The 16,861-nt window shown below is 43.0% G+C and overlaps 1 protein-coding gene across 1 annotated transcript; it reads right to left on the bottom strand.

Moving 5' to 3' along the window:
- Positions 1–1,262: 1,262 nt before the first annotated feature.
- Positions 1,263–13,165, bottom strand: STAR (steroidogenic acute regulatory protein). Its single transcript, XM_006859959.1, has 7 exons — positions 13,102–13,165; positions 11,561–11,674; positions 11,131–11,258; positions 3,141–3,299; positions 2,815–2,999; positions 1,942–2,035; positions 1,263–1,392 (listed from the first exon to the last, which is right to left on the bottom strand). The coding sequence occupies exons 1-7, from the start codon at positions 13,163–13,165 to the stop codon at positions 1,279–1,281; spliced, it is 858 nt and encodes a 285-aa protein (XP_006860021.1). The 3' UTR covers positions 1,263–1,278.
- Positions 13,166–16,861: the final 3,696 nt, after the last annotated feature.

Genomic DNA, 16,861 nt, shown 5'->3' with positions numbered 1-16,861 from the left:
AGCCACGTCCCCTCATAAAACAGTGAAATATTGGTCTATTAAAGCAGAAAAGTTGGCTGCCCAAAACCAACTTGACAGCTGTGACATTCTCCTATAACTAAATGATATTGGAAGTAAAAATGCTAACCAGAAATTGATGTAGTGGACTCTGAACTGAAGATTCAGTATCCTTTTTAAATCTAAATCACTGAGGGGAAAAAAGTTTTTGTTTATCCTAGAAATAACTGTTCTTTTTTCTTCTCTTGTTTTGACTATCCTTCCTTTTAATTAGAAAAATTAAAATCCTCAGTTTCAATCTTGTTACCAGTGGCCATTAATCAGCTATCATTTGCAGAGTTAAGAACTGATTCTGGGCTTGTGTTTATCATAGAAATTAAGTTTTTATAAAAGATAAGTTCTTAATAATTGAATGGCACAAACCTCCGGTAGTTTCTTTGCTCTTAAAGAGCTAGGAGTCCTGGTGTGGCGCTGTGGTATAAAGTACTAGACCATGAGGTCTATTTGAACCATAAAGTCGATGGTTCAAACTCTCCAGCCACTCCTCGGAAACCCTGTGCAGGGTCACTATGAGTCCAAACCGAGTTGACGGCACTTAACAACGAGCTAGAGGAATTCATTTTATTTTTCTCTGTCCAGGACTCTTTAGTACATAGTCATAATTTACTAGATTTTGTTTTTTAAGAGTAGTATTTTAAAATAGGCTCACACTGATGTATTTGTGTTCATTATGAATCTTTATTCTTCCTAGTGCTCATGGAATTAGCAAACATAATTAGCAATTAGTTTTGTATTTTTTCATAGAAAAACCTTGGAGTGGATTTCTGGGAGGTGCCTACTATGGGAAGTTCTTGCTTATGCAAGCAACTACAGTCCCCTTTGTAAGTCCTGGTTTGTCCAGATACATTTCATGCAGGGAATGGGAGTTCCTGAACCCATAAAGTATGAGGTCCCAACCCTGTTTTTAGCATTCCCCATGTTCTCACTGGCTAGTAGCATTTTAAGATGTTTTTCGGTAGCCATGTAAGAATTCAGGAATGAGGTTTAAAAACATTTTGAGAGCCATAATCTTCATTCTACAGCTAGCCAATGAAGGAAGTGAGAAGATGATTCCTCTATATCCATGAACCTCATCCCTATTTTCTTGATGCTCATATTTTACCAGTCTGAGTCCTTGGATCTTACTAAACACTGTACACTCTTCCCACTGATCCTAAATAATGATCTTAAGTGACTGGAAGGCTTCCAGCAGAGATTTTTCTCATAAATGCAGGCTGCTCTTTAACACTTGGCTTCAGAAGCTAGGCTGGATTCTAGGCGGTGGCGCAGATGGTTGGCAAAATCTACCTGGGTCTGTGAGAGGACCTGGTTGATGATAGTCTTTGGCAGCCATCCCTGAAGTGTAAGACAGAGAGGTTGATCATTTTTAGGTGGTATTACACTTTAGACGTTCCATTTTAGTCCCCTTGGCCCCCTATCACAAACATTGCCTGGGATTTGGTCTCCCAGATGTGTTTATAGGTCCAACCGGGGTGTTGACCAGAGTGAAAGACCAGGCAACTGCATTGCCACCTCTACTGTCATAACAATGTCAGAAGCCCAGGATGTGCGCTGAAGACAAATTTCAACTCTGTATTTTCCCAGTTGTGTGACCCTGGACAAGTTACTTCTTCCACATTTAAAATTTCTGGGGCATAAATTTTCTTCTTTAAAATTATAATGAGCTGAACTTTGATGTGAGAAGTAAGAGGGAGTTTTGCAAGTCTTTGAGATGATAGACTATCAACTAGACTATCCCTTAAATTCGTTTCCTCTGCAACAGTCCGATTCTCTAAAACTAGAAGAGGATTCTTCCCATTTGTTCTATGCAGCATAGTATGGAGAGGGAAGAGGCTGTTTTTCTCACCACCACCTATCCACTGAGCCACCTCCCTTACTGCTCACCTTGAGATCAATGCTGAGTAACCAAGTGAGTTTGGTCTTTGAAGGACTTCCAGCCAGGGGATGAAGCACCATGCAAGTGGGACCATGTTCAGCTCTGACAAACGAATAGACATAGTCAAGAAGACAGTAGAATCCAGAAGACTGTTCAGAGTTCCCTCTTAGGCTGGTTAATGACAGCTATGTTTCTAGAGCACAATGCTTTATTCCAAATGTCAGAGGAGTATCCTTTGACAAGATGATCTGTAACATTTTAGTGTGGTTACCAATGTTTCAGAACAAATACTCATTGGAGCTGGAACCTGTAGTACCTTTTAGTTGCTAGATCATGAGGTGGTGGAGGAAAGGGTCCAGGCTTGTAGCTGAGCCCTTGAGACAGTTAGTAGCTATGTACTAAATGGTATCAATTATTTCAAGGTTTTAATTGCCAATCTTAGAGCATACTATGTGAACCTCAGCCCTATCGTTTCTTTAAAATATTGTAACATCCTTACTTTCTAGGATACTCAAAAGAAACTAATTTACGAGTCGGGTTGCTAACTTCAAAGTCAGCAGTTCAAAGCTACCAGCCATTCTGCAGGAGAAAGATAAGGCTTTCTGTTCCCATAAGGATTTACAGCCTCAAAAACCCCATACAGGGTCACTATGAGTCGGAACCAACTCCACAGCACCACCACCATCACCAAGGTGGGGATAATCTTATCTTTCTCCCCTGCTTTGGAAAATGAGAATCTACTTTTGTAAATAGTTCTTTAAGGAGAAGAGCCAAAGATTAATTTCTTGGAGCTGGGGAATCAGACCATCACACACTTTAAGGGTGCATGTCCACAGGCCTGTATTAGGTGAAGGGAACTTTAAGCTTACTGCCAGTATTACCTGATGACCCCCTTCTGCACAGGCATCTCTCCAAAGTGTGTTGCTATGCCAGCCAGCACACAGGTGGAACCTCGGCGCTTGGCACAACGTACACTCACAAAATCACGAGGCCCCACAAGGTTTCCTGCAGATTCTGCAGCCAATTCATGGGTGATGACTGTCTCTTTTCCAATCCTTTGCAGAATCTGCCAGGTTACAAGGGAACCAGTCACTACTTGGCCAGTACTAGGATGAAGGCATCACACACAGCATGGGTTCGTTTCTTTGGTCTACCTTCAGGCTAGACTCCCTTGGGTCCCTGCCACCCACACCTGGACTTTCCTTACCTTGATCTCCTTGACACTGGGGTTCCACTCTCCCATTGCCTCCATGCGGTCCACGAGTTCTCCATAGAGCCTATCCATGGGCTGGTCTACCACCACCTCTAGCCGGAATACCTTGCCCACATCTGGGATCACTTTACTCAATACTTTGTCTCCATTCGCCTGTCAGTGACAGAAAGGGTAAAAGTTAGAGAAAAAATATTCTTAGACTAAGGCACATAAACAAGATCAGGAGAGGTAGGAGGGGGTGGGCAAAAAAAACACCATGCTAAACAAGAGGAAACCTGGGAACTGTTTCCCATGAATGTAGGATATCCCTCCTGTCACTTCATATGTCTGCTGAATACAAAGGGATTATCTACCTGCTCCTGGACTTAATATTTTTGTTTGTGGTTTAGGTAGGTCCAACTGAAGAGACCCTTGTTTGACTTCAGAAGCTGAAAGGTCCTAAGGAAAACCTGGGAGTATGAAAAATTGACGACACTAGGTGCCATTGAGCTGGTTCCTACTCATAGTGACTCTATGCACAACAGAACAAAACACTGCCCAGTCCTGTACCACTCTCAGAATTGTTATGCTTGAGCCCATTGCTTCAGTCACTGTGTCACTCATCTCACTGGGGGTCTTCTCTTTTTTGTTAAACTCTTACTTTACCAAACATAATGTCCTCCAGGACTGGTCCCTCCTGATTTGTTGTTGTTAAGGTCCCTGCTGATAACACGTCTGAAATAATGAGGCGAAATGTCACCATCCTTGCTTCAAGGAGCATTCTGACTGTACTTCTACCAACACAGATTTGTTTGTTGTTCTGGAAGTCCATGATACTTTTAATACTATTCTCTAACACCATAACTCAAATGTATCAATTCTATAGTCTTCCTTATTCACTCTCCAACTTTCACATGCATTATGAGGCTATAGAAAATACCATGGCTTGAGTCGTCAGGCACACCTTAGTCCTCAAACTGATATCTTTGCTCTTCAACATTTTAAAGAGGTCTTATGCAGAAGATTTGCCCAGTGCAGTGTGTCTATTTATTGGTCCAGTAGTGAGGATTATTGTTTTAGTTGCATTGAGGTGCGATCCATACGGAAGACTGTGGTCTTTGATTTTCATTAGTAACTATTTTAATTCCTCTTTGCTTTCAGTAAGCAAGGTTGTATCATCTGCATATCGCAGGTTAGTGAGTTTTCCTCTAATTCTGATGCTATGCTCTTCTTCATATAATCCAGCTTCTTAGACAATTGACTTAGTAAACAGATTGAATAAATAAGGTGAAAGAATAGAAAGAGCCCTGGACCACCTTTCCTGATTTTAAGACTTTCAGTATCCCCTTGTTCTGTTTGAATGACTGCCTGTTAATCTATGTATAGGTTTCTCAGGAGCACATTCAAGTGTTCTGGAATACTTATTCCTCACAATATTATCCATAGATTCTCATAATCTACACTGTTGAAAGACTTGCATAGTCAGTAAAGCACATGTAAACATCTTTCTGGCATTCTCTGCTTTCAGACAAAATCTCTCTGGCTTCAGCAATGATATCCCTAGTTCCATGTCCTCTTCTGAATCCAGCTTCAGTTTCTGGCAGTTCCCTGTCAGTGTACTGTTGCAGCCATTTTTAAATTATCTTCAGCAAACTGTTACTCGTATGTGATATTAATGATATTGTTTGATTTCTGCATTCCATTGAGTGACCTCTCTTTTGACTGGGTGCAATATGGATCTCTTCCAATCAGTTGGCCAGGCAGTTCTCTTCCAAATTTCTTGGCATAGATGAATGATCGCCTCTACTGCTGCATTAGTTTGTTGAAAGATTTCAATTTGTATTCCATCATTTCCTGGAGCCTTGTTATTCACCAATGCCTTCAGTGCAGCTTAGACTTCTTCCTTCAGTACCATCTTAAACCTGTTACCTATTGAAATGGTTGAACATCAACCACTTCTTTTTGCTACAGGGACTCTGTGTATACCTTCCATCGTCTTTTCTTTTTTTAAGCTTTTATTGTGAATTGAGTGATAGGTTACATGGGAGAACATTGGTTTTGCACTCATCCTATTGTATTTTGTTTCATTGTGATGATTACAATCCCCTCCATGCATCATCATTTAACAGTATTTGCTTCTATTCCCTCTGGTTGTTTTTGTTTGTTTGTTTTATGTACACAAAAACATTCAGAAATATATAACCATTTAAACAACCAAAGGGTACATACATTCTGCAAGCCTGCCTTCTGGCTGCCGGCACACAACCTTTCTTTCTCTTTCCACAAGTCTAGAGTCCTTAGCTGCTCTTTCTCTACATGTCATCATCTCTGCCTCCAGCTCTGGTATTGCTGCCTCTCTGGTTAAGGTCCCACATTCCGCTTATGCTCTTCTCCCTTGATGGTCCTAGGATCCTCTGTTATTATAATGTAAGATTAACTACACCCCTCTTTATGTTACAAAACTTCTACCTTTACAGTTGTGAGGATCACAATTAGTGATGATAACAATTACTATTGAATCAAAAGAATCCTATCCCCATCTTTCACCAGACCCAGCTAGACAAAATGAAAACTATTCAGTGGGGATTCTACCTTTCCCAGCATACTCCGAAACTAAACTCCCTCATGAAAACTTGTAAGCCACCCACTTCATGCTTTTATAGTCCCCCCCCCACACACACCCCATTTTAGGTAGATAATGTCTAAGTTGCCCATCCCTGTCAACTCTCTATACCGAGGGGATAGGTTTGGTCCTTAATGTGAAGACTCCTTCCCAGTCGGTATTTTGAGCTACTACATCCACAAGTATAGGTAAACTTCATCAAATTGTAGCTATTTACACTTGCTTCTTTTATCAGATTTCTTTATCTTCCTCTAGTCGAGCTCTGGTCATCAAGCCATTGAAGCTAAATCACTTTTTTCTTCATTTGATCCTTCTGCATCATTCAATATTTTGCCCAGGGAATCAGTCAATATTGCAACTCAAGGCTTGAATTTTTTCTTCAGTTCTCTTAGCTTGAGAAATGCTGAGTGTGTTTTTTCCATTGGAAAACACAACCAGCTAATTTGATATGCAGAATGTTGCATGGGATTTTAGAGACTTTTTAGCTCAACACTTCATTTCACATAAGAAGGATATGGGAGTTCTGGCAAAATGGTGGACTAGCCAGCCAGATGCTCTACACAGACCCTCTACTACTAAGATATGAGGGACAAAACACACAAATGAAAATTCTTGCACCCTGAAGTTAGAAGAAAGGTTAGAGAGTGGATGGGGTGCTTGCTTGGAGGAGAGGCAGAGCAGGGATAGCAAGAGAAGGAGACGTGAACGGCTGGCAGATGTAGTTCAATCATCTTGTGAGCAGCTTTGGCCTTTGCACAATGAAAGAAAAAGTGTGATTTCTTATTCTAACCTCACAGCCCCCTAGTCACACTCCCTATGTGACCAGCCCACACACTCATCTACCACCAGTACAGACCCTGCTCTCCGGGAGTTCAGAGATGTATGGTTGGGAGCCATGCCAGGGTGAGGTGGGGGCTGGATGCACCACTTTGATGTGCCATTTTGGTGCCTAGATTTGGGTGGACTTGGCTTGAGACCTACAAAACCTGCAGAACCACAAGACTAGCCTTTAACCAGTCATCCTGCCCCCAGCTTTCCTGTAGTCCTAACAGACACTAAAACCAGGTCCATCAAGGGCCCCCACAAACTACTTTTGGATTGAGTGCCCTGAACATAGATAACACTGAAGTCAATAGGAACTCCATCCAGGGCCAGGAACTCTGCTGTCACATCCCTTCCACAACCACTTCACAAGTTACTTGAATTGCAGGCACCTACCAGAGATTTTTCCCCTCTGGGTCCAACAACTGCACTGTTTGTTATTACATATACTACAACCTCACAATGCCCCAGAGACTACAGAAAATTTTAGCTCACACAAAGGAACAAGAAAGAATGGCTCAAAAAAATGACCAAGGTGCAGAGCCAGAAGATGTTTCTGAAGAAGAGAAGGTAATGGAACTAACTGAAAAAGAATTCAAAAAATGATGTATTGATGCCTTCAAAGAAAGTATTGGTTGGTCAAGAAAAGCAAGGAGAACACAATAAAAACTTTGGAATAATTTAGGAAAACACTGCAAAAACACTCAAAATAAATGCAAATTTTTAAACAATACAGAAGCTGTAATTAGAAATCTAGATTGATACTAAGATCTCAGAAATGGACATACATTGAAAGGGCAAAGGAGTAGATGTGAAGCAATTGAAGCCCGAATTAGTGAGCTTGAAGATAAATCATTCAATATTAGTATGCTAGAAGAACAATCAGAAAAAAGAATGAAAAAATCCAAAGAGTTATGTGGGACACCATGAAGAAGAACAATTTACGGGTGGGTGATCAGTGTTCCAGAACAGGAAGAGACAAGCACAGAGAAAACTGTTGAAGAATTGTTGGATGAAAACCATAGAGGAGAAGATAAGCATACAAGAAGCTGAATGAACCCCAAACAGGATAGATCCCAAAAGAAAATCACCAAGACATATCATAATCAAATTTTCCCAAAATGCCAAGACAAAGGGGAGAATTCTGAGAGCAGCTTGGGAAAAATGAAAATTTTCCTAGAAAAGAACCAATTAGAATAAGCTCAGATTGAGGGAATGGTGCAGGACCAGGCAGTGTTTCGTTCTCTTGTGTATAAATAAGGTCACTATGAGTTGGAATCTACTTGATGGCAGCTAACTACAACAACAATTCATATTGAAGGCTCATCTTCAATAGTAAGTGTTTTGAATCCTCTTTGCTTCTAGTAAGCAATGTTATGCCATCTGCCATCACAGATTTTTAAGGAGCCTTCTTCCAGTCCTATTGCCATGTTCTTATTCATGTGATCTATCTTCTCAGAGCATTTTCTCAGCAAACAGATTGAATAAGTAACGTGAAAGGATAATACCGTGGTGCAGGCCTTTCCTGATTTCGAATCCTTCGGTGTTGTTTGTTCTAATGGCTGTCTCTTGTCCTATGTACAAGTTACTCATGAGCACAGTTAAGTAAGTAGTCAAAGATATGTGCAAAACTATCTATTATTTATTTGCTATGGATAACTCAAATTTTCATTTAGTATTTGGAATAAACTTTGAAAATGTAAAAAAAAAAAAAAAGAATAAGCTCAGCTTCCTCAGCAGAAACCACACAGGCAAGAAGGCAATAGAATGATATATATAACTCTTTTTAAAGAAAAAGATTGCCGATCAAGGATCATATATCCGGCAAAGCTGTACCTCAAACACAATAGGGAAATCAGGAAATTTCCTGATAAACAGAAATGAAAGGAATTTGTAATGAGCAGACCAACTTGCAAAAAATGCTAAAGGGTGTTCTTTGGACTGAGAACCAACATCAGCAGATAACAATTTGAGATTACTACTCATGACAACAACACCCAGAACTCAATTCAGATATTAAAAGTAATACCCACTTATCCTGGCTTCAATGACTGGATGATCAGAGCTCAACCAGTGGATTAGAAGAGGGGAAAAAAAAAAGTATTCTCATACAATTTGATGAACTTGACCTACACCTATGGAAGCAGTAGCTCAAAAGAGGGAACAAGTCCTTACAGCAAGAATCATTCCCACCCCCTCCACACACACAGTAGACAGGGATGGGCAACTTGGACATTGGCTACCCAAAATGGGGGCTGGGGGGCTACAAAGGCAAGAAGTGACTGGCTTACAAGCTTTCAAGAAGGAACCTAGATCCAGAGGGCCTGGAGGAAGGTAGAATCTCCAGTGGGTAGTATTCAATCGCACTAGGCGGAGCTGATGCAATGAAATGCAGAGGGGTCTTATGTGATACAATAGTGAATAATTGTTATCAGGACTGATTGTGAGGGTCGGAAATGTAAAGGTAGATGTTTTATAGCAAGGAGGGGAGTGATTAACTTTTCAGTCTAGGAGCAGAGGTCCCTAGGACCATCAAGGGAGAAAAGCAGAGAGCAGGACCCTACCCAGAGAAGCAGTGATGCCTGAAATGGAGGCAGAGATGATGACGTGGAGCAATGGATCTGGAGACTTTAGATCCAGAGAGGGAGAGCGACTGTGTGCTGAACACCTGAGGGGTACGGGGGAAGGATTGCATGGAGGGGATTGTAACCATGGCAATGAGATGATATATGATAGAATGAATGTAAAACTAATGTTCTCCCATGTATACTATCACATAATTCACAATAAAACATTTAAGAAAAAAGTAAAACAAACCTACAAGACTGAAAATAGGGAACCAAAAATATCAATGTATAATGGAATCAGCTACAAAGCAAAAAAGGGAATAGTGTAGATACAGAACTTCCAAATGGCAAGGAAGTCCAGTAGATTTTGAGATAAAACAGACTGTTTTAAGTAGGGAAATTTTTGTAACAGGGTAACCTCAAAAATACCCTACACATCAAAATAAAAAGAGAGGAAAATCAGAAAGATTTCGTAAACATTAACAAAACAGAAATGAAAATGAAAAGAAAACCCACAAACCAAATGAACTCAGCATAGGAAATTATGTACAACAAGGCATCCAACAGCACCACAAACACACACACACACAAAATGACAACAATCAATCAATATTTAATAATAATTATACTGACTGTAAATAGATTAAATGTACCAGTCAAGAGACATAAAGAGCAGAATGGATAAGATCCTTCAATATGCTATTCTACAAGAAACATATCAAAAAGATGGAGACAGAAAATGCCCATCAACAGAAGAATGATTAAACAAACTTTGGTACATATACATAATGGAATACTACAAAACAATTGAATAATGATTAATCTGTCCAGCACCTCAAAACATGATTGAACCTGCAGGACAGTGTGCTGAGTGAAATTAGTCAATCACAAAAGGACAAACATTGTATGAGAGTGGAATTAGTAAAAAGTTAAAAAAAAAAAAAAGTTTCCTTAATAATAGAAATATCTATGATGGTTACAGCAGAGAGAGGGGAATTACTCATTGGCTAGAGGGTAGAAACATGTTAACATGGATGACAGGATAGGCATATACAACAAGAAGGGGGTTAGCAGAGGAAAGATGAAGGAAGCAGGAGACACAGGTAGGAATGCAATAGTTAAAGTGAATAGAGGTAAATGCTGTTAAATGTTGGTACATGGAGGGAATTGCAACCATGTAATAAGCAAAGTATATGATTTATCAAATGTAAAACTGATGTTCTACTTTGTAAATCTTCACTCAATTTACAATACAAAAATTTAAACAAATTTTTAAAAGGATATGGGACCCAGAAAGTTCAGTGATTTGCTCAGGTTCCTGTAAGAACAGGCAGGGATGGACTTAGATCTCAAGTTTCTTGATTCTCAAACTAGAAGTAATATGTTACCTCTATTACCCTGTGAATTTATCGAAGGAGAGGTTTTTACCAAAACTTTGGGTATTGGGCAGCATATAAGCTTTTGCTTAACATAAAGCCACCTGTCTCAAGTAACAGAACTACTGGCTATTAGCACTGGCCTAGTTACTGGCTCCCAGTGCTGACTAGTAGAGCTCTCAGGAGCAGGGAGCCCCAGAATGCCTTGGGCCACCTCTGTGTTCCTGTGCTGCCATATTGCAGGGTTAAGTTCTGGCCACCCTTGCATTGTTCAGCAACCCAGTGAGCTGACCAGCACAAATACTCCTTGCTGCTGTAGATCTGCCATCCTTGGAATGAGCCCTCTAATAGAGAGTCCCATTACATAGTCCACTGATTGGGTGCACAATGTATTTGGAGGCTAGCTAAGGATACAGGAACAGTGTTTCTCAAACTAGAGTCTCCAGTTATCTTGATGGGGACAAGAAGCAGTGTCTGAAACTATATATTATTGGGAAAGGAGAGTTTCTCAAGTTAAAAACACTTACTGCCTGGTGGCTGCAGGAATCTGAGAAGACTTGTGATGCCACGGGTCCTGATGCCAGTGAAACTATGGGCTCCTCCGCCCTCACCCTTACCTGTTGGTTTTCCTCCTTCCAGCCTTCCTGGTTGCTGAGGATGCCCAAGGCCTTCTGCATGGCGTCCTCTCCCTGCCGAATATAGGCCATCTCCTGGTCACTGTAGAGAGTCTCTTCTAGCCGAGAACCTGGGTATAAGCCAAGGAAACACAGCACTTCCTTCAGAAGCCCTACCCTCCCAGCAGTTTTTATCCCTTTGATCTCTGGATCTAATCTTTCCTCTGAAGAGCCAAGATCAAAGCCATGAGGGCCAGACTGCAGGTCAAGTTAAATGCACAGCTATTGCTGGTGTCAGGGAGGGAGGGGATCTGGCCTTGAGGAATTCTATTCCCATACTCCCAAAATTGAGTGAGTGACAAAGTGGGGGTAGGGGAATGGAGCCACATGTCCAACTTTGACTCTGGCAGAAACTCCAGGCCTTAGCACTTACCAAGCAGAGAACTCCGCCGCCGAACCTGGTTAATCCATGCACTTGGGACTGGGCCCCCCAGTGCCCTCCGGTTCAGCTCCTGGCCAATGGCCAGCACTGCTTGGTGCCTGAGGCCTGCAAGGAAGGATAGAAATCATTGTCCAGGAGCAGGAAATGTATAGAAAAGGACCATTCCACCCACTATTTTGCCACAGATGAGGAAACAAGCCCAGAGAAGGGAAGTGACTTGCTCAGGAACACACAGATTACCTGTAAAAAGCCTGAACTAGAGCCCAGCTTCCAATTCCCAGTACATAGTTCCTTACATTACACTAGACTGCCTCCAGGACCCAGAAATGTGCTGCCTTCCATCTGGGGTGGTCAGACAGGATTCTGTTGGAGGCAGGTACTGCACCAGAAATCAACTTTGAGTTTTTCTCTCCCAGTTGTGGCACTGTAGAATCAGCACTGGACTGTTAACCACAAGGTCCATGGTTCAAACCCATCATCTGCTCCTTGGAAACCCTATATAGGATTGCTATGAGTTGGAACTGACTCAATGGCATTTAATAACAGCAACAATAAAATGGAGAGAAGGGAGCATGGTGGCTGGACTATATACTGGACTATGAAACACAAGGTCAGTTGTTTGATCCCACAAGCTGCTCTGCTGGAGAAAGGTGAGGCTTTCTGTTCCCACAAGATTTTTAAAACCTCAGAAACCCTATACAGGATTGCTATAAGTCAGAATCGACTCAATGGCACTTAACAACAAAAGGGAGAGAAAGGTTTATTCACACAACCAGGCAAATTCAGTTGCAGGAGAGTGAAAGAAACTGTCCTTTGAGGGGACAGTATTTGCTGACAGTTTGGGTCCCTTGTAGGAGTAAAATGCTCAGTATGATACAAGTAATGTCTTGTTGGGTTTCATAAAAACAAACCAGTTGCTATGTGCAAGTCTTCTAAGTACTGCTCCAAGTATTTAAGTGGTAATTATCCAATGGCTTATTTGTTTAGGTGGCAATGGGGTTGGCTCAAATGACCTTGGGAAATCTAAAAAGGTGGCACTTTTTAGTGATGTACAGTAATGGCCTGTCATCCCTGCCACCACCTGCTTCTTTTGATTTTACTTCTCTCGTGTCTTTACCCCTTTTTTCTTCTCCAACCTCTCTCTCCTCTGCCCATATCTCAAGTTTCCCAAACACTGCTTGTTGGAGTCAAAGCTTATTTCTATGTCTATCACTGTGGCCAAGACATTTCCTGACACCCTTGGTACCAGCCACCTCTAGCCCTCGAGGAAGGTAAAGAAATAGTTCAAAACAGACTGGAACCATGGAGGAAAGACCAGGAATGACAGACTCTGGAATTGACACAGACATCTTAGTATTCAGTCCATTCTTCAGATGGGAAAATAGGCTCAGAAGGGAAGGGACTCAACCGGGCTCACCTATTAAGAGACACAACTGGGATCAAACCTGGGTGGCCTTTTCCCACTAAGTCACATTGTCTGAGAGCTCTTGGTCACCACCCCAAAAAGCCTACTCATGCCTTGGGGAACTCACCTTTCATGTTGCGCATGTGTCTGTAGGAGCTCCCAGCACAGAGTTTAAACGTTGCTAGTAGCATTGTTTCCTGGCAGCAAGGACAGATGTGGTGGTAGTGCCGCTGTGGCTGCTGCTGTTACTCTTGCCTCTGCTCCTACGTCTGCTCCCAAGAGTTGCGTGTGTGTCCTGAACCTGTCAAGGTCTGGGTCTGGGTCCGGCAGCTGTGACTGAGGCCCAGTGGACTCTGTGTCTTAAATGCTCCCAGCTGAAGGCTGTGCTTCATCACTAGGAGATAAAAAAAAAAAAGTCATCACTCACTGTGCAAAGGACAGGGTCAAGGATGGAGGGATTGCCTCACACTGCTGGTTTGGCCATTTGTGGGGAGTGCATGGGGGCTGGGGGCAGAAAGAAGTGTAGAGATTGGTGTCAGACTCAGAGAATGGAGAGAGATGAAAAAGCATACATCCTTGGACCATGGTTCTCAAGTAGTCCCTGGGATGGTGGTGGTGGTGGTGGTGGTAGTGTGCCATGGAGTTGGTTCCAACTCACAGCGACCCTGTATAATGTTTCTGAGGCTGTAAATCTTTACAGGACCAGAAAGCCTCATCTTTCTCCCGTGGAACAGCTGGTAGATTCAAACTGCTGACCTTGAGGTAGCAGCCCAACTTGTAACCACTGCACTACCAGAGTCCCTGGGATACTTAACTGTTAAGTACAGAAATCTTGCCATCATCATTAGAAACTACAGATTTAATACGTCTAGAGTTGAGACACAAGAATATGCATTTAAAAAAACCCCAGATGATTGTAATTTTGTGACCTACACTTTGAGAAGAAACACTGCCCTAGGGGAGTACTTAGAGCCCCTGTTCTTACAGTTGAGGGCAATGAGGTCCAGAGAGTAGAAGCAACTTGCTCAAGGTCAAACAGATGGTCAGTGGCAGGGATGTAACCTTCATTCCATCTTACATGCAACCCTCCTGAATACTTGGTCCATTCAACTGTTCATTTGTTTACTCACCTATTTATACAGACATTTCCTAAATCCTATTCTGAGTCAGTTCTTTGTGGCTCTCTCTTAGAGGTTTGTGCTGGAATGAGGGGTATGATATCTTAGGGTTGAGTGGGAGTTCAACCCTGTAAACTCACAGAGCAGAAGACAGAACTGGACAGGGAAGAAAGGAGAAGGACCTGGACCTTGACCACTCCCCATGTTATTTTCATTCTCCCTGACTGGGCTAGTTGTGCCATGGGATTTGGTAAGTGCAGAAAGTTTGAAGATACAGCATATTGAGTGCTTACCTCAGTTTAGCAACACAGGACTTTGCTAAACAAGGAGTCATGATTAAGCAGGTAAGGTGTAGTAGGTTAAGGATTGGATGGATAATCACAAATTTGCCGCTCAAAAGCACCAGCTGCTCCATGAAAGACAGATGAGGCAGTCTGCTCCCATAAAGATTTATACCCTTGGAAACCCTGTAGAGCAGTTCTTCTCTAGCCTATAGGGTCTCTACAAGTGGGGTCGACTTGATGGTAGTGGGTTTGGGTTTTGATTTGGTGTTGCTAAGCAGATAGTCTCAAATTCTCGAGTCAGCTGACTCTCCTCTACAATTACCACACAGTGAGGGAGACCCTCTCTCAGGCTGCACGCTGCTTGCTCTCTAGCAAAACTATTTCCATTTATGGATGGCCTTGAGGTTGCTTGTAAGCCAGATTCCTCCAGAGGTATTTTGGGGGTGCAGAGAATCACACTAGATTTCCCCTCGGCCCAGCCCTGCCTCTTCTGTGAGAGTTCTGTGTCCTGTCACCACTGTCCAGAGGCCGAGGGAAGGCTGCAAACAGGGAGCAGTGGCAAGTCCCTACCTGCTCTCACTCTTTCCCAAACTCCAGAGAGGACAACAGGGACAGGGGTCTGTGCTGAGAGCCGGCACAGAAGGAGAGTCCTACTGCCCCTGACTTAACCCCTGGTGAAATAGTGGGAGGGGTCCAATAACACGAAGAAAGAGCCTCTAGCCCTCCTCTCAGAGTAGCAACTGCCTTCAGGGTCCTGCCCAGTCCTCAAAACCAATTGAGCTCCATCTCTTCTATGAGACCTTGGTTGACCATCCCAACCTCTCATTGTCAGTACCAATAGAGGGGTATATCTTGGTCCTGATTTGTTTAATGGCGTGTGTGTGTGTGTGTGTGTGTGTACGTGCACGTGCGCGCACGCACGTGCTTTGTCTCTTTTGTGCGATTGTTGTCTCGCTGAGTCAGGCATCATTCCTCTTTCAAACCCACACCCCCTTGCTCAAGGTGGGGTATGGAGCAGACTTTTGCTCCTCTACTGGTGACCAAGTGAGGAAACAGCTGGGGATACGGGAGCATCTTTGGACTCAGGAAACCTGCCTGTGGACCTTGTTTCCTGCCCTGTTAGTATCCCAGAGAAGACAGCACTAAAGTGAGTCCTTGGTGTCAGTCCTTTGGCTTTCAGAAACATAGAAGGTGCACACTGAGGTGCTGGGAAGGCTGGAGTGCTATGCCTCAGGCTTCTCCTTACACATGTTCTTGGGACACGTGAGCCCTGGTGCACACGTGTGCCTGCCACCGGTGGAGGTGGTGGTGAGGTGGTTATTACGGAACAGAGCATGCAGATAATGTTCAAGGCCCTGCTGTTGCCATCCTGGGGAGAGTGATGGCTATTCTGAGAGGGGTGGAGGGAGTGTGGGGAAACCGGAGGACTGAGATCTACAGCTGTGGCTGATGTCAACAGGCAGTCCTTGGCTCAGGGATGGTGTGCTGAATGACCTCCCTTAAGGGCCAAGTTTCCCTTCCTCTCTTCTTTATCCTTCCCAAATGGAATGACTAATGAATTCTTGCTGTCCCTCAGAGCAGCTTGGTGGGGATAGAGGTCAGAATTTCCTCTGGTCTGGAAGCCACCTGTATCTGACTTTACTTTTTGATGAGGGCAGACCTCCAAGGGAAGAAACCAGATGGACATAGACCAGAAGAGAGGATAACAGAGACCTGGCTTAGGCAGTGAGAGTGCTGAAGGGAAGGCACCAGTGAGGGGGAAGGGAGGCAGGGTTGAGGAGCAGGGAAGGATATTCCATTCATTCATTCTATAATGCTTTATTGAGGGTCCACTATATTGCTATATAATTATGAGGGAAAATGAGCCAGAACCAGTCTGGGAACTTGCAGAGCAGATTAGGAGCTGTGCAAAAACAGAGGATGAACATATACTTCTGCAGGAGTTGGGAATAAACAGTGTCGTGCAAAGCTTTTGGGAAAAAAGTGACATTTGAGTTGAGTTTGAAAAGTAAAATTTGGAGTAAACCAGGTTTATAATGGGGGTTGGAGTGAGGATGGGTGAGGGCATTTCAGGTAGAGTGAAGGACCAACAGCAAAAGAGACGGACTCTGAGGGGAGAGAGCTGGCTACCTTGGGGAACTTTGTTCAGTGTGGCTGTTGGTACCATGGAATGCTTATAGGGTGTTGTGGGAGATTAAAACTGCAGAAGTGGCAGAGGTTAGCGTACGTAAGGATGGAAGTGGGAGCTCCTCTCTTGGTTCCTAGAAGAGAGATAGTAGAGCTGAACAAGGGAATCTTGCACTTGTCTAGGCCTTGATTCAGAGGAGGTTACTGGGCAACAGTACCATCTTTTAGCTTAGGAACTGATACTATGGGGAATAAATGATGAATGTTGTTGTTGTTAAGTGCCGTTGAGTTGATTCTGACCCATAGCGACCCTGTATAGGGTTTCCAAGAAGCAGCTGTTGAGCTTGAACTGCCGACT

Source organism: Chrysochloris asiatica, unplaced genomic scaffold, assembly GCF_000296735.1.
Source record: "Chrysochloris asiatica unplaced genomic scaffold, ChrAsi1.0 scaffold00035, whole genome shotgun sequence".
In the NCBI taxonomy this organism is placed as follows: domain Eukaryota; kingdom Metazoa; phylum Chordata; class Mammalia; order Afrosoricida; family Chrysochloridae; genus Chrysochloris; species Chrysochloris asiatica.
This window is presented reverse-complemented; position numbering and strand designations above follow the sequence as displayed.